This window comes from Cygnus olor, chromosome Z (assembly GCF_009769625.2).
Source record: "Cygnus olor isolate bCygOlo1 chromosome Z, bCygOlo1.pri.v2, whole genome shotgun sequence".
NCBI lineage: Eukaryota > Metazoa > Chordata > Aves > Anseriformes > Anatidae > Cygnus > Cygnus olor.
Window position 1 is genome coordinate 71,350,696 of NC_049198.1, and position 18,339 is coordinate 71,369,034.

At 41.6% G+C, this 18,339-nt stretch overlaps 1 protein-coding gene across 7 annotated transcripts in view; it reads right to left on the reverse strand.

Moving 5' to 3' along the window:
• PALM2AKAP2 (PALM2 and AKAP2 fusion) overlaps positions 1–18,339 on the reverse strand; it is a 253,654-nt gene that overhangs the window by 130,353 nt on the left and 104,962 nt on the right. For 3 of the 7 annotated variants that reach the window (XM_040540358.1, XM_040540357.1, XM_040540359.1), the window contains exons 5-7: positions 17,851–17,872; positions 11,255–11,356; positions 5,702–6,406 (exon numbers count right to left, since the gene is read on the reverse strand). In XM_040540358.1, coding sequence (XP_040396292.1) covers positions 5,702–6,406; positions 11,255–11,356; positions 17,851–17,872 — 829 coding nt within the window. The remainder of the gene's footprint in view (positions 1–5,701; positions 6,407–11,254; positions 11,357–17,850; positions 17,873–18,339) is intronic. The other 4 variants (XM_040540362.1, XM_040540360.1, XM_040540363.1 and 1 more) reach the window with 2 other exon arrangements.

Consider the following 18,339-nt stretch of genomic DNA (forward strand, 5'->3'; position numbering starts at 1 on the left):
TTATTTGTCTAGCTATAGAAAGCATAGGTACATTATTTTTTTTTTATTTTTATTTTTTAATAAATTTATTTCTTTAGCTGTGTTCATAGCAGGTATATTGGATTCTACTCTTGCAACGTTACTCTTTAAAAAGCGTTGTGATCCTACTTCCTGGAGAAAAATGTGGTTAGGTCTACAAAAGATCCCAAGAAGCTGGGCATTGTCATCAACGTATGAAAAATTTCAAAGGCTCAATGTCACTGGTAGGATGATATTCAGAAACTCAAATCCCGATTTAGGATTTGTATCTCATTACAAAAATATTTATTCCTTAAAAAAATACACAAATGTAAAATACTACATATTCTATTATATCCCCACTTACTTTCCAAGTATGCCATTTGGATTTTGGACTAAATCAAAAGGTAGAATACCTTTTATTTCTCTAGCAACTCTGTATGCTATCTTTCTGCTCCCATTAAGTTGTATTTTTAATTTTAAGTATGAAGAACTAGTAGTGAAATTAGAATGTCTGGGGACTGATATAATAGCTGTCAGGGAAGTCCCACTTAATATTTTCTCATGAATACTACTACCATGGTAGCAGTACTGACTCAGGACCTGATCCTACCCGATGCTCAGCACCATTTTATTTCGTGTTTTTCTTAGCAGAAGTAGCAATACTCAAGAGTTGGCCTCTAGGTTTAGACCACCCTGGGCAAATTCAGCAGTGCATAAAATTGGTACAGGTACACAAATAACACCCAAACTACACTCTGTATTAATCATTCATGCCCTGATCTTGCAGACACCTACACACATTCCTCCTGTGAGTAGTCCTGTTGGCTGAAATAGATCTACACACAGTAGAATTAGGCATATGCATTTTTGTTTCCAGGACTGAGGTCTTTTATTGCACCAGTAGAGGTATGCTCCATGGAGAAGGGCTGTTGCACACTTCTCTTGTGGGGATTGAAAGATAATGTTGTGTTTATACAGCTTTGGAATACAGCCTGCACTTTTTGGAAAAAAAAAAAAAAAAAAAGGAAAGAAAGATGCAAAAAGAAGAAGGAAACCCAAGAGTGCTAAGGCAAACTGTCAAATGGCACATCATACCTACTTGTCATTCATTTAGATAGCATCACAAAGGCAGACCAGAGGAGTTCTGTAAACATATACCATACAGTACATAGCCACAGGAAAATAAAAAAAGAAAATAACCCTGTAATTCTTTTCTTTCTGTATTGATATTATTGTAATTGAAAGAGATTGCCTAGCCACTAATCATAATGCTGTGTTTTCTGATTTGTATTTTTCTTCTGTTAAAAAAAAAGGAAAAAAAAAAAAAAGAATGAAAGTAAATGCAGTGGTTTGCAAAAGAAAGAGTCCCTGAATGTAAATGAGGGACAACATGGAAAGTGGGTTCATAAAAACTTAGAAAATACAAAATATAAAAAATTTTCATAGGTTGCTTTTTCCCAGTCTTGGAAAAGATACACTGAAAAGAGTTTTCTTGTTTTCTTACAAAAGTTAAGGCGAGCAGTTTGTTGTGGCAAAATGTTATCACTGAACCAGTTTCTGACTCTACTTTTTTGTATCCCCTCATTCTGAAATTGAAAATGTACATGTGATGGCATAAGTTAAACAGACAGGGAGTTTTCTCCAAAATAAATAAATAAATAAATAAATAAATAAATAAATAAATAAAAACTCCCATAGTGATCCTTACAAAATCTCTCTCTGCTTGACTGTAGAGCAGACCTTTTTCTTTGTGTCTGATTGTGCATTTATTTCCACAGGCAGCTTCCTATCTGAGGGCAAAGGGAAAACTTACCCCTTCCAAAGCCCAGAGAAGCCCTGGAAACCAGTTTACATTCATCAGCCTGTGCTAACACGTTTTAATTCCTATGCAACTTGGCTGCAGTCTAGTTACTAGCTAATATAGACAAGCCAATGTCCAGGCAAGGCTGTTGCACTTGTGGAGGAGAAAGATTGGAATAAGCATGTTTCAGGCAAAGTAGCTAAAGCTATCTGAGTTCAGACTGATTTGCTTTTGTTTTGTGTTTTTTCTGACCTCAGACATGGAACTACCTTTGACCAATAAAGACAAACCCTTTGCAGACACCTTTAGTGTTTTTTTTGGGGGGATCTGTCAGGGCCTGTTAACCATGGAGTTCATATGAACACATAAAAAAACAATGGCCTTCCTAGGCACTCAATGTTAGCTACAAGTACTGAGCAGTAGGTATTTGGCAGGTTTAAGGTTTAAGGCTTGTGCTCTACTTCTAACCACTGAAGGGCCACTTCTGAACTCTTACATGCCACCAGCTCCCCACCACGTTGTGCCTCAAATGGTGCACTGGTCTCAGACGCACTCTGGCCCCAGTCTCAGCAAACATCTCCCAAAGCTGGCCACTAAGGGAGTCATCCCCAAAATGCTGAGCCTGTGGTAAGCCAGAAGATCATCTGACAGGGGAGTATGTGAGTGAAGAGACATATGGACAGACCGGATTAGGAGCAGTACCACAGAATATCCGGAGTCAAGATGACACTCCAAGAGTACCAAGCAGAGGGCTTTGGGAAACACGTCTGTAGGGCAAGGAGTGATAGGGGAAAAAGATTGGGCTGGGAAGAGATGGGGAGGCCAGGGTGGCCGTGAAGGCAGGAACACACACAGAGAAGGAAGGACTGGCCGGACCAGGAGAAGGGAAGCAGAAGATGTGTTTTTGAGGTGAGCTGAGGAGGCCCCAGAGTGAGAGAACTACTGCAAAGCATGCCTGTGGGCTGCCCGCTGGCTCCTGAGTGGGCCAAGCCCAGATCCAGTGGCTTTCATGGTGCAGGAACAAGGTGGAAATGGTTTTACCATCCCACCTGTTTGTGTCACAAAGCTCTTGCAGTGCTTTGGAGTCCTAAACATGCCCTGTCAAAGCCTTGGCTCTCTCTCCATCCCACAGTGTCTGGAGTGAACTAGGCCATGGAGAAGTGACTACAGCTGTGTGGGTTAAGTGATCCTCAGCTGAGCAGTGGTGGCATCGCCTAGCTTCTTGGAAATGCACAAAAAGCCCTGAAATGCTTCTGGCTGGTGTTGGTGATGGTGCCAGGGTCTGGGCTACCACAGCCAAGATGATGAGTGGTGATGTGGTGAGCCAGGAGATCTCAGCCCCCAGGGGTCACCTCCCCACACCTTGGCATGCTGAGCATGAGGACAACCTCATGAGGCCAAGCTGAATACAACAGCGTTGAAAGCTCATGGCCTTGGTTTAAAAAATGTTGAGATTTGTAAATATTTAACATTTCTGGAAAACAAAACAAAACAAAAAACCACTCACACCAAAAAAATAACCGATACAGAGGCTGCTCATTTCCAATATAGTTTTCAACAAACAGCCACCAGACATAATTGTGACAACATAGGACCTTGCAGCCATTCCCGTCTGTGATAAAACTGTTAACCACAAAAGCCTGAGTCAAGTGATGATTTGCAGAGTTTATGTTGGTGAGTTTGGCCCTCCTGTCATCCAAAAGCCCCAAAGGAGGCTGAGGGAACATGCAGAAGTCTATTATGCATGAAACCAGGCCACTGCAGCAGATACAGAAGCCAGCATAATTTCTGCAGGTGTCATATGGATGTGGCTGTCTTTTCCTAATTGCCAATTGCTTTATTATTTTTTTTCTGTCACCTGGGCAGTGGTGTAAAGTTATGTTGACCAGCTCCATATTGACAGCGAAGTGATCTAACACAGAACTACTTTTTGCATTTTTTTGTGTCTGTTTTTAGCGTGCCTCATATTACCACTTTCATGAACAAGTGTCTTTTTTTACTGGCACAGAAAGAAAAGAGTACAGAGCAAGAACTCTGTTTAATCAGATGCTCTGAACTAACAATTAATGCAGTAAAAGCACCATCCAAGAAAGAACAGAAATATTGTAGGAACCACCTCAGAATGAAAAGAGGCTTTTTGTTGTTTTCTTTCTTTCTTTCTTTTTTTTTCTCTTTCTTTTTTTCTTTCTTTTTTTTCTTTTTATTTTTTATGCGTTTTTTTCAGTTGCTGTTATTAATTTTTAAGTCTGATAGTTTCAAAGACACTTCAAAATAATCCTCAGTATTTTTAACACTACCAGAAAATACAAATCCTGATTTTTAATCTCACTTCTGTAGTTACAAATCCAGACTAACTCCACTAGAGTGAGTGGAGATGCACTTAAGCAAAACTGATGTGAGACAAGAATCAGGCTCATAATATCTTGCCATGAAAAAGCTGGCTGCTTTTTCATTATAGTTAAAAGAATCAATGGACCAAGAAATAAAGAAATATCTACTGATTTTGGATGCCTTCGTCTTTTTACATTTTCACTTTGAGATGTTTTTAAAAGGCCTGGTTTTCAGAGGGCAGATGAAGAAAAATTTGCTGGAAATCAGGCCTCTCTGAGGTGTTCCACACCGGGAAATGAAGCATCCAAAACCACCAGCAGTTTACATGTTAACAGTGAGGCTATAGGGTCTTCTCCTCAAACAGCTGCTTAAACAAAACTCCAGTGGGCCTCCATGGGAGTTTTGCCTGGGTAAGCACAGCAGGATCAGACCCATCACCTGTCAGTGCTTCAGTGCACTGGAGGTACACTCTCTGAGAAATAATATTTTCCTAAGAACTGCAAAATAAAAATCTGGCCCTGCCCCCATTTCCAGCACTGAGAATTTCATCACTGAATTCTGTGGGAGCAAGGTCAGACTGCGAGAGAAGATCATTTATATTCTAAGGAAATAGTAAGCAATATCTCTCATCTACTGGAGTTCAGCAGGAAAACTTCATGTATAAACATTGGCAGAGTTACTGAAAGGCAAGTAATTAGATCAGTGACTCCATTTCTATTGGTGTGACAGCTGCATCTTTTTCATGTCAAGTTAATTTCAACAGTAATTTAGGGAGATGAAATACACATACAATACTGTAATCTGGAAGATTTATATAAGGCAAAATCATCATTCATACATTTTCTGGAAAGAATAATTAAAGTCAACTTTTGGTATCACCAATAAGCAGAAATGGCTGATGGATTTTTTTGACACTGCAAACTAAACTAAAAAGTTGCTATAAAATGAAACTATGAAAACTTTTCAGGAAGGACTTATCTGAGTTTTAGCAAATTAAAACAGTAAAATGATCTAAGCCTTCCCCTGAGAAATAAAAAATAGGATCTATAAAATAATGTTTAAATGTGACTTTTATCTTAAAAAAGGGAAACAACATTTTTTTAAGGCTCTCATATCTGGCTGCTGTGAAATTCAAACTCCCACAAAATCCTAGGAATCTGATTGAGCCTGCCAGATATCTAAAGAAAATGTAAAAAGTGTTTTCATTATATATATATAATATATATATAAAAATCAAATAAATATGAAAACATTTGTTCCATTTCCCATTTATCTCTCACTCTGCAATATTAAGGAAAAAAATAAAATAAAATATAATCCCCAACCTCTCCCCAAACCCCAAAGAGTACATCTGATGGGAAAATAACCATGTGTTCCTCTTCCTGAAGAACTAGAAATCAAAGCAACCCAACTGCAAGGCAATGGAGGCATTCACTTCCAGTTCACAGTATTGCAGCTAGAAGTACATTGAGGTCTAGGTAAGTGACGGAGCAGAAGCTGCCCGGAGCGGGGAAGGAGGAGGTGTTCACATGACAATACAGCATTGACAGCGCTTTTTCTTTTGTGTACCTGGGGCAGCTTCCAAGGGCAGGCTCTCTTCCTTCCCCTCGGGAGAGGAGGGCTCTGTCGTGTCTGACAGGGGCCTGCCAGAGACCAGCTCAGCAGCGTTCCCATCCATGGTGGAGACGTCTGTCACAGTCTTCTCACGCAATGACTTCTCGTCGTCTTCGTCGATCAGGACTAGCTCTGCTTTGATGGTTTCATCATAGCCCAGCACTTTCTTCGTTTCCTCTTCGTCATCGATGTTCTGGTAGCCCATGAATATCATTGTCACTGGCTGATCCACGCTGGCCTCTGGAACGTCGCCACCGCAGGGTTTGTCTTGGGGCTGAGGGTTCACAGCGTGCCCTTTGCTGGGTTTGTGTACCATTTCCAGCTTTGCCTCCTTGAAGAGCATTTGCTCCTTCATATGGCTAAGGTTTCCATCGGCTACCACATTTCTGTCTGACACAGTCATTGTTTCAAACCCTCCTTTTACACTCGATTGTCCAGCTTTTTGCATAAGTTCATCTACGTCCTTTGAGCTTAATTTATGTACTCCATTTTCTACCACTGTGCCACCAGAGTGAACCTCATAGACTACCTTGGTACCATCATCATAGACTTTGAATCCTCTTTGATGGGCCTCATCTGGGCCAATAGGTGAAGCAGAGACAATCTTGGTCTCTCCTGTCTGTTTGTCTTTCTCCACATTAATTTCCATGGTGCACAAAGCTTGAATGAAAACAAGAGAGGAAGTGCATGTTACAACAAAAAAAGCCAGTGAATGGTTAATTGCCAAACAGACAAAGAAAGCTATGGTGCCCCTTTTCCTACCACCTGCTTCTAAAGGGTCAAGTGTGCTATGTTAGAAGTGGGATGCAACACTGTGGACAGAGGTCGTTATTACTTTACAGCTCTTTATGCAGCTGGAGGCTAGGCATACCTGAGACAAACGGGAGATAATCTTCCATCTTACACTACGTGGAACTGTCTGTAGTCAATTAGGAGCACCAAGAGCACGTGGGTTAGGTGTACTTTAGGCAAAGGGAGGTGACAGCATGCAGGTTGCCCTCAATCTTTCCATTCTAACCTTGGTTCAAAATTAAAAGAGAAACTCCTCTACAGCAACCTCTCTGCTCTTGTCCTTTCCTATCATCAAACCGCCAGTTAGCTGGAAACAAGTTTTGTTTGATGCAAGTAACACCCAGACTGGTTTATTATCAATGCTTGATCTTGTTTAACTCTTCCATCCGTAGCATTCAAAACATATTAGAGAGGTGGAGAAGCATTGTTTACCCCTGTTCTACATTTGGAAAAACAAAATCACACAGGAATGGGATTATTTTTCCCGTAGATTCATGGCAGGTCAGGTCTCAGTTTCCACACCAAGGCATCGACAGTGACCTCTGCTTGCAGGTTAAGAGAATGTATAAAATGACCATGAAGTGCTCCCTCCCTTTTTTGAATGAGACCCTACACATCATTTCCAAAGGGGGAAGTTGAAGAAATTAACCAATTTTCAAAGCATCATGAAACAATGAGTAAAAACACACATGTGAGGGATGCTGTTTTAGAATAGCAAAGAAACTTTTCTAGCAGTTAAGAAGGACGCAGCAACAAGACAAAAATAGTTGAGACCACACAGTAGGAATAATCTTCATTGCTCTAGCCCCATTTTGAGATATAATGGCATCTTACTGGACAGCTTTTCAAAGAAAATTGTACAAAGGTCTCACAGATTTTCCAGAAGGGTTGTTCTGTTTAAACATTCCTGGAATACAGATGAAGACATTTTGGTTTTTGGACAGACATCCACAGACACTTAATTACAAACTACCACGAGCAATGACACGTTTGTGAAACTTTCAGTGACCATTTCCGCCAATGAACCTCAATGGTATAATTATGATTTGTCTTACCTGGGGACACCAGAAACTGATGTCTTGGCTTTTTTCCTGCTTCTTCATTTTTTTTTTTTTTCAATTGAGTACAGAATATCATTGCCCCAAGAGTCAATGTAGCTTGGTATGTTTGTATTTAAAACAGAATTAATTAAAAAAAATAAATTACTTTTATAATATATTCCTTCAGTCTTATTATTCACACACAGTAGATTTTATTTTTTTGTATTCTTAAAATATGAAGTCTTTCATCAGTGTTAGGCAGTTAATCATGTGGTACAACGTGAATGCCACCATAAGTCTAGACAGAAAATTCAGGTATTGCTGAGTGGGTGTACACTGGCTCCTGTGCAATGGTCTCCTCTGTGCCCCAGGAGTGCAGTCTGGTAGGCAGCCCAGACAAGGGGGGGGTCTTGTTGTCTATGTGCTGTGTGTGTATGCTTAGACCTTGGTGTCCAGGCAGGGCTGGTTAGATCAAGTGCAACACTGCAAAAATATCTGCAAGGGGCCAGAGGATGGAGGTGCTGGTGGGTGAATGAGCATTGCTACTGCCAAGAGGGAGGTACTGCTGAGGTCTGGAGTAGGCTGCAGGAGCAGGGATCTTGCCTAGTTCATTGCAAGTTAAGGGAATGTCCTTAAGGACTCTGATTACTACTAGTTTGGGAGACTTACGGACTAGTTTGTCCATAGCTGTCATGTCCTTGAGTATAGACACCCATTTTCACAACCAAGTAGGGATATCAAATTTCTTATCTCTCTGTTTGTGCTGGCATTGTCATGCCTGGGTGGCCCACAGCAACTCCAGTGACCAGGAGAAGGCTGAAAGGGTGCTGGGCTGAACCACATGGAGCTGGATGCTGACCTCCTGGGTGTCTGCCCCATGATGTGATGCTTTGACTCTGCTTCCTCTCACAGGGCTTATTGCAGAGCTTGAAAATGTGGTCACTGCTCCAACAGTGCCAGCTTCTGTGTTGGGATAATCCAGCTGCTCGTGTTAGCCCAGAAGACGCGGTCTCCCTAATCCTGGGTTATCGGACGTGAACCCAAGGCAGCATTGCATTCATAGCAGGACCACACCATGAGGCAGCTCACAGAGCATTGGGTCACTTCCTTGGGACTGTCCCTGCCCAAGATCTGGTGGACAAGTATCCCTCAAGTCTCACGCAAATAACTCTGCCATGAAACCTTTAATCCAGGTAAAGTGGGAATGAAATAAAAAAGACATAGGTGCTACCCCCAACAATATTGAATTTTATTAACTTGGACATCAGAGTTCATTACTGGAACTCTTCCTGGGGTGAGTGATCTCTGAATATCACTTGGCCTTGCCAGGGCTTCTCAGTCACATATTGTACAAGGACTTTGGACACCAAGGACATAAAAATAGGCATGGCTAGCCTATGCTGTAGATGTTAAAACTGGCACACTGGCAGGTTTTTGAGAGGCAACCAGCCAAACTGAAGCAAAGCAGAGCTGGGAGGAAGCACCAGCCTGCCCAGGAAATCACCTGTAATAAGCAGAAATTCCTGACTTGTGCTGAGCAGCAGAGCCCCACAGAGATGGCACTGCCAGCCCTCCAGCTGGCAGCATCCTCAGCTCCTCTGGAGTTCCTGTGCTTCCCCTCCTCTTTGGAAAACAAAAATACTATCTGGGGCATGACTTTGAAAGACTCCTAGACTCTTCAGATAAGGGCTGCTGATTTTCCTGTGAGAGATTGTTGAATGCCACATTTTTGCACATATTTTCAGTGCAGATCCTCCCTATTTTGATGAACTAATTTTGTTCAGCAGTGTGCAGTAGAAAATGCACTTATGGGCCTGAATTCAGAAGTAGACAGGGGAAATTTGATATTTAAATCACATGGATTTGGCCATATTTAGGAAAAGTTGCAAGATACATATTTTTATATGTAAAAAACAGCACCCAACCTATTAGGAAGACTTTGGTCAACAAGTTCCATCACTGCTTGGAAGACTCTCTGCTAATGACTAATCTGATTTAGAAAGTTAACAAGTGTGGTTATATCCTTTTGTATTTGATGTTTGCCTAATTTGCTTAAGAATTTGCCACTGATAACATTTTCTTTTCTTCTGTCATGATTTTGCAACAGTGTTTTTGGATATTGACATAACACGTACTTTATGACCTGCCCCAGGGATCACATTAAAGCTCCTTGTGCTAATAAATGCACAAATATATCTGAGTATCTTAGAAAGCTGTTCACTAATGAAACACATTGCCATGGGAGAAATGAATAACAGAAGCTTGCTTATCTGCTGGTATGCATAATGTTAGTTCTCTGCAGGATAACCTGGATGCTCGGCTTGTCCAAGTAGCTGAAAATTGAACTAATGTTGATTTCTAAAATGTCTTTATTTAAGCAGAGCTTATTTACTACAAAATAGGCTCTATTAATACAGTACAAAACTATCTGACAATAGGGTTGAAACTGAAAGCAGTAGTTGAAGATGACAGCCTGTATTCATGGTTACAAGTCCTCTGTACAAGCTTTAATTACAGTGTAACATGATGCAGTGCTTCATGACAAAAAGATCCCAATGTGCATTGGAAAGAATCTGGCTTCTGCTTGTTATGTGTTGTGAATACTGAGATTCAGAGGCTATTTTTCTTTGTTTGTTTGTTTGTTTGTCAGTTTAATCTCAATAGTCTTTAAATTTGTATTAAGATGAATGCTTGTAGTCTTCCCTTGAATACATGTGCTAGTGCCTTCTCATTAAGCTATTGATCACACAAGACACTCTTACTGAGGAATACCTGAACAAGGCTTGTGGGTCATCCAAGAATGAAAGAAATGATTGTTCTCTGGGTGTTGACAAAATGGCATAAAACACACAGTGAAGAACTTGCTTTTCAGACAGATCAGGGCAAACACTGGTGGAGGGGAAGCTTTTGGAATGGTTTGCAAAAGGTCCTCTGAACAAAATTACATATCCTCTAGTGGTATACACAGTCTTAGCTGCAGAAACTGCTTTGCTGTGCTTATTAACCCATTCTTCAAGACAGTCACCTTTTATTCTCAGTCCCTGGCACATCTCTTAAGTAGCCACCAGCAAGTTGGTGTTGAGATAGGGAACAGATTGTTTAGAAAAGAAGGATCTTGAAAATAAGAAACACATTCAGCTTTTAACAATCACATTGTCACATTTAGGACACATACACAATGTGGAAAATAGGTGTTAGAAAACTCTCTATGGCTCCAAGCACAAAATAATTTCATCATAATTCTCCCCAGCCTTTTCCCTGAGAAGAAAGAATGGCATACAAAGCCGTATCAAATGACTTAAAGGTTTGAAGCATGAATGGAGACTTGTGAGTACCTGTATGTCTTGATGGGAATTGCTTGGGTACAATGGGGGAGGTAAAACCTTGGCCAAGATACCATGTATTTGTATCAGCAGAGATGGAAGGAACTGAATGTTTCCATGAAAAAAAAAAAAAGACACCTTTCCTATGCTACTTGTATGTAGCTCAAATACATATTTTTTTGCTAGTACTCTTTGCTTTTCAGAAAACCTTGACTTATTTACAACCTACAGATCAAATGGCATTTCCTAGCATTTAAATGATATCTTGACTCCAGACCAATTAAGGCAACATAACAAAAAAGAGTTCATGGCTACTGGATTGGTATTATAATACTTTGCTCCTTGAGACTTACCAGCTACTCTGCTTGCTCCGTCCCGCCCAGGAACTGTCTCTGCTGTTCGTGAATAGAGGGTTGGGAGTTCAGGGATCTGGGAGTAAATGTAATTTACTGCATCTGGTGTCAGAGAACAGGAAACAGTTAGATTTGTGCTACGAGCCCCAGTGGCTTCATTGCTTAGACAGCAGAGTGTTAAGTTGTCAGCCCTGACAATAGTTGCTGGAGCTTTGTACTAGATAATTGGATCAAAGCAAACAAAGTGCAAAGTCACTGTCGTGTGATTGGTGTTCAATAGACTAGCTGAGGTAGGAGGGAATGGGTCCAGATGACTCAAACCTTGTGTCAGTTGAACACATAAAATTATTTGTCAGGAGGTTCTGGATTTATCAAGTCTGTGACCTTTAAATGTGGGAAATGTTGGGGGATAGAGAGAGAAGACAAGGAATAAACCTAGCGTGATACCTAGAATAAATGACGTTTCAAATAGACATATAAAAGCCTAAAAATGCTAGCTTTGGCTGAAAGGGATGAAAGGCCAGCTCTGTTTGTTTCCCATATTATGGAACTGACATTTGGCTTTTTGTTGTTAAAGCTAAAATACAGGTAATAATGAAATCAAATATAGATACTGCCTATAGCATAGGGTGCCTGTTGTGAACTTGAGTAGTTATTAAGTTCCTGCCAGTTCTTTAGTGCAGCTGTTCATTAACAGAGCTCAAACTAGTACAGAATTAGCTTAAAGGTCTGACTTGCTTATGGTTGTTTAGCACAAGCTAAATATGTTCTTTAGGAAAGCCATTGAAGAAGTTTTATAAATATTTACTGGCAGATGTTTTATGGCTGGTTTAAATATAACTTGATGGCACATATCATTCCATTAAGACTCAGTGGCTAAATTAAAAGAGGAGCTCAGAGGAGAGATGTGCAAATAACCGACCAAGAAACAGAGAAAAAAGAAAAAAAAAATCACATTGTTTCCTATCAACAAGAAATGTTTTCAGTTTTGTATGGAAAAGGTGAAATTTCTGTTCAAACATAAGGTCCTATCCTGTCTAAAAGAGAATGTTTGTTTTCCTCCAAGGCTACTTTGCAGGTACATTTTATAATAAAGCTGTCAAACCCTTGATATGACCTGGTCCATGTGGAAGGGTAGGAGGCAGAATCTGCCCTCCTCAGTGTCCCTTGTTGCTCTAAGCAGGTGAGATAATGGAGATCAGTGCAGCCTGAGAGAGTGAAATGGTGAAGGGAGAGAGAAAACAAAGTGCCACGTTGGTCGCTGCTTTACTGCATCTGGTAAAGGGAGACGCTCTTGTGATGCTCCCAGTGGGCTAACATTCATCCCAGAAAACAAAAACAAAAAACACTAAAACAAAAACAAAACAAAAACAAACACTGCACCTGGATATACTCTTAGAAAAGGCAGGATGTGTCACCTCTAATCCCCAAACCTGCTCTTTTGACAGGAAAATTGGGCCTGCTACTAGAAAAATGGTTTTACTGCCCTAACAGCCTGCAGTGGCCATTGATGTGCCATGGTATGGTAGGCTGGTAATCACAGTCCTGCAGAAGACACTCCACTGCTGGAGCTGGAGTTCATGTACATGACTCCGTGAAGAAAGCCCCTCGTAGGAAGCCTCCTCTCCCTCCCTCTGTGTACTTTCTGCATCAGAGGAGAATGACAGAGAGGCACAGTGTAAATGCATTCAGGAAAGCTAGGAAGTTATTGTAAAAGTTCAACTTCTGACAGATGAATTTCAAAAACCTCAGCCAGGGAAATATTGTTTTATTTCATACTTCACTGGGCAAATGGCAGTCCTGGCAAATGAGCTTTTATATTTTTAATGCATAGTGTTTCCTCAAAGTTTTTTATTTTTAGCATCAGAGCCTGGGAGAAATAATTGTTTAGGACACAGCTGACTGAGCAGTGGTCAATAACAGCTGCTTTCTTTTGCAGGATTTCTTGCCTCTGATGAGAAATTGGTACAATGCTCGTTGTTGTTATTCTGGGAAATATCACCAGCAAATGAGCAGGCCATTATTGAAAACTGAAGTAATTTCTCAGAAGCAAGAAGTGGGAACTGTTTCTGGGCCAGAATAAGAAGGCACTTTGTATTCTGGAAATGGCAGAAATTTAGTAATTATTCACCCAGTCGAGTGTGCTGCTGGAACAGTACTTTCAGCACATAGTCATCCAGTGACTTGAGAGACAGACCTGTCTATCCACACGTGGGTGTAATCAATACAGACATGTGCTGCTTCACTAATCAGCCTGACTGCTGTTGCTAACCCGTGGGCATATGCAGGCATGGCCAGGGTGCTGTTCTCATCCCAGGGCAATGCAGCAGGGAAAATTCATTGCAAGTGTATGTTCCTCTGCAGTGCCTGTGCAAGGAAGTGAGCTGACCACCTTTCCATCAGCATTGCCAAAGTCCATCGGTAAGCCAGGTCAGTTTTGCAGCTTGGTGGCGAGATCCTTACTCTGATGCTCTTCATGCCTGTGGATCTTAGTATGGGTTTTGTTTTGATTTGTTTTGTTTTGTTTTGCCTCCTGTGTCAGGAGACAATGCCCATGCTAGTGTCAGCTGCCGCCAATGTAGACTAAGTTTAGAAACTTTTCTGGATGTTACTTAGAACAAACGAAAAAAAAAAGTTGCTTGAGGGATCCTGAAAATCTCTAATTATTGGGCAGAGTAGGGAATGCTGTGGTGGGGGTGAGGGTGGTGGGATTCTCACGTACTTTCTTCTGAAGCACATGGTGGTGCCACATGTCAAAGACGGGATGTTTGACTAGGATTTGGGGCTTGATTCATTCTGTCAGTTCCTATATCCCCCTCACCCCCGCAACCCCAGATGAAAAGAACATGCTCGTTTCCCTTTATCTCACTGGCAACAAGGTCTGTTTCATTTAGCACCTCTAAAAGCAATAATAAGAGAGCAATTTTACAAGGAGCGACTGAGACACAATTAGCATTTTGTTCGCATGGGGAGTAAGACAGAACATAAATCAAAGCATTTGAACTGCTCCATTCAATACCTTCATTTCAACCTTTGATGAGTTATTAATATATAAGAATGCCATAAAACATATCCTGTGGCTTTTTGTACTACTTAAAACAAACTGCATTTTAGGATTATGGCACTTCTCCATATGATCAGACAAACAGTGCTTGGGAACAATTACGGGGCCCTATAATCCTTCAAGGGTGCTTACACAAAACCAAAGCTTCAGAACTGCTCAGAACAGCTCCCACACAGAGGCTCATGACCAGATGCCAGACGAGCTCATTTTCCAACAGCTTGATTATCTTTAAAATGTCTGACTACCACTAAAACGAGTGCGTAAGGTCTTCTGCACATACCGGCCCCCAGGGCAGGGCTGCTCCTCCTGTGAAGCCATCTGGGGCTGCCAGGGGTTATGTCAGAGGGAACAGGGACTGCAAAATCCCCACCACATTTGTAAGACCGGGAGCACAGGGCTAAGCAGGCAGTTTTGCTAAGAGCTGTGTGGCCTGGCTCTGAATGTAGCTGGGTGGCCAGTGCTGCTGTAGCTGTGGCAGCCATGCATTCTAACAGATGCAGATCTGATTAAAAAGTTGCTTATCTTTTGGGTTTTAGACTCAGAAGCACGGAATCATAGAATATCCTGAATTGGAAGGAGCCTGTAGTTATCATCTAGTCCAACTCCTGCTTAAAACCGTACAACTGAAAAACAGTCACTGAACAGGTTTGGTAAGACACATGGAAAGCACCCTACAAAAATCTGCTTTCTGCTCCTCTGAGGACGTGCTCCTCTGCTTTGCTGTTGGGCAGCACTGCTGATCCAGATCGGAGCAGAGGAAACCAGATGAGCCTCTAAGCAAGGCGCTGTGAACTACACCATCCAGGTCAGGTTTCCAGAGCCACATCTTTGCCAAATACATGCTAACACACACTGGATGCAAACCGAGGTTTGTGCAGTCTGTACTTACTGCAGTTGTGGCTTCTGTGTGTTGGCTGAAGTGGCAGCATGCAGTTTGCATACAGCCGGCTGAAAGTTGCAGGGGATGAACTTACCCAAGGGCAAGTACAGCAGCCAAGGGAGCCACATCAGATCTTAACGGGGCTTTTATTTTATATGCACATTGAGCCACAAACACACACACACGTGGAGTAAGAGCTGCTTTATTTCATCTGGTTATCTATGAAGGCCAAATGAGTTCATACCCTGGAAAATGTGGGATTTGTGTTTAGTGTGCCTGGGTGATCTCAAGCTCAGAAATGTTCTTTGCCTAACACAGCCATTTCCTGGGAAGGGTGGGAAGGATACCGAGAGCCACTTGGCTGGTCACTGGTGCTCACCACAACTTCTCCCCTTTCCTCATTGCCTTCACCTTGACCCTCTGGGCTCTGAGCTCTCTGTAGTTGAAACACCATCACCACCTTATATATGGCACAAAAACATGCACAGGGATGCAGTGGTGAGGCAAACCACTTTCTGCACCATCACCATGTTTAGAATAAAGGGACAGATGGACCACAGCAAACTAATGTGAGATTTATGGACTCAAAGTCTTTCAGGATACAGCAGTAATTCATGTATGTGTAGGTTCGTGTATGTATTTTACTCTGCTTTCCTGTACTATGAAATGACTCCTCCCATTTTCCCCTGCAGCATGTGTTATACAGATGTTTGACAGACAGATGACAGGTCTGCTACAACAAAGCAAGCCCTACATATTTTTGAAAGGAGGAAAACTCTACGTTATCAAACTGCTCACAGCTAGCAATGTACGTGTCCACCTCTTACTGTGATCAGCTACCCTCACAGACTGTTGTTGGACAGCAGAAAACAGAGGACCAGCTGTTTTTTCCACATGGTGTTGCATGGCCACATCATGCCTACAGTGGGAGGCAGGCCTGGGTCAACAGGATGGCCTGCAGCCTCGATCTTCTTTAGAGCATCAGAGTACAGTCTGCTTCTTCATAAAACTGTCTAGAGGATGACCCAGGCCCACCTCAGTCCAGCAGGACTGATTGTCAAGAGGAAGGGATAAGACATGTAAACAGAGGGGCTTGAAGAGGAGGTACTGGTTTAACTTATCTCTATCCCCTGCTCCCTCTGCTTACACATTGATGCTGCCAGCAGTCTGTTGCCTTAGACATTATTTTGCAATTTTCTGTTAGCCCTGCAGAAATCAAAAACTGTCCTTCTGGCTCAGTCTGTGAGGGTGATCTGCTGAAATCAGGCAAAATCTGGGGTGTAGTGAGGTTCCTCTTGAGCCCAATGAAGTACTACAAGTAGGTATGCTATGAGAAGAGTCCCTAGGGGAAACTACTGCTTCACATGTGCTAACTGGGTTTTCCTTTGGTTCCTGTTTTATCATAACACACATGAAGAGGCAGTCTGTGTCTTGCAGGAGTCACAAAGGTTCCTGTCAACTTAAAGTGCTTATTCCTGTAGGCACCGATTCCTCTTTTGGAAACTTATCAATGACAGTGAAACTCTGCACAGGCACAAGATATTTGTCATTCTGGAACTTTATTTGCTTTTTGATAGCCAACTTCAAATGCTTCGGGAAGGAGGAAACATAAATTCTTACAAAGGAGTATCCTACCTGGGACTTCTGTGTTTTTTGGCAACTGGAGTTAGCCTAAACCTTGAATTATATTATTAATAGAAGTGAAAATTTCTGAACTGGATCTTTGAGCTAAAAAGAAAACCTTCCTACTAGATAATATTAATACCCCCCAAAAGAAACTCCTATAAACAGATCTGAATCAGCTCATACACTGTATGTTAACCTTCAGCTGTGTCCTATATGTTAGGATCATCCTACATATTCCCTGTCTATGCTTAAAGTACAGGTGGACATGGCTTTGTCAGTAGCTGGAGGAGCTAGTCGCGGCCTCAGCTTTTCATATCTTGTCAGTTCAAAGATAGGTCCTGAGAATGAGTGTCTAGAGTACTGATTTATCTGCAGGTGGAGCAGCATGCTGTCCTTCCTGGGTCCTACGGGTCCTGGAGATGCACTGCAAGGGTTTATCTAGCTCTTGGTCAACAAGCCACATTTATGCTCTCCCAGACACCTACATTTATATCTCAGTATTTAGACTGATCACACATAGTGTCACACTGAGTTCATAAACCATAAATTACTACATCCTCATCCACCTAGGCAAGGATTTCCTTCTGTGACATCATCACACAGAAAATATCATTCATTAGTGAAATAATCTAATTTTAATCAAAAGCAAGTTGTTCCTGCAAATGAGGAATATTCCACATTGTATTTAACAGTTTATGAACAGTATGAGCACATGCAGGGGAGAGGATTTATCATGAGCAGGTGAAAAGGAAAGTTGTATGATGCCTATTTCAAGTCATACATGACTTTCTTTTCCCTTGTATGCACATAAGAATAGCTGGAGCTCTACCAAAGGAATACTGCCCCATAGCAACAGTGACATTTGTGCTTGCACTATAGCAACACCACAGGACAAGATAATGTCTCTAGCAATAAATCAGAAGCATGCAATGAACAGAGGAATCCCCATTCTGCAAACTTTTACAACAAAGCTATGTAACAACTCTTGCTAACCTCAAAACAAAACAGGAGTAAAAAGGCACTTACCACCATCCTGGTGTGCAAAAGTCTGTGAAGAGAGAAAGAAAAAAAAAAAGGAAGATTGGTTAAAGCTTTCATATTTTGGGTAAAATTTGCATGAAGTCTTGATTTTTTCTGCTATGACTGCTCATAAGGCTCTTTGTCATTGTTAAATGGGAACCTAGGGCTGTGGCTCCTCAGGTTTAGATGCAATTAGAGGCCAAGGGAGAGGGACATGGTATAACTGAAAGGATAACATTCACAGTTTTTTGCAGGCAATACCATTCAGAAGTGCCATCTGTGGCACTTTGAGATGACTTCCAGGCATCCTGATTATCTTTTAGTGGTGCCGAAAGCTCACATGGTTTCCCTGTAGATAAGCTGGGGAGATATTGTCTGAAACCCCCATTTTGAAAAGGTTGGAAAAGGAAGGGGAAATGCAAATAACCCACCCAAAATAGATCTGACACTTCTATATCTTTTCTGCTCTTGTTCATCCTGGTTTGAGCTGAATAC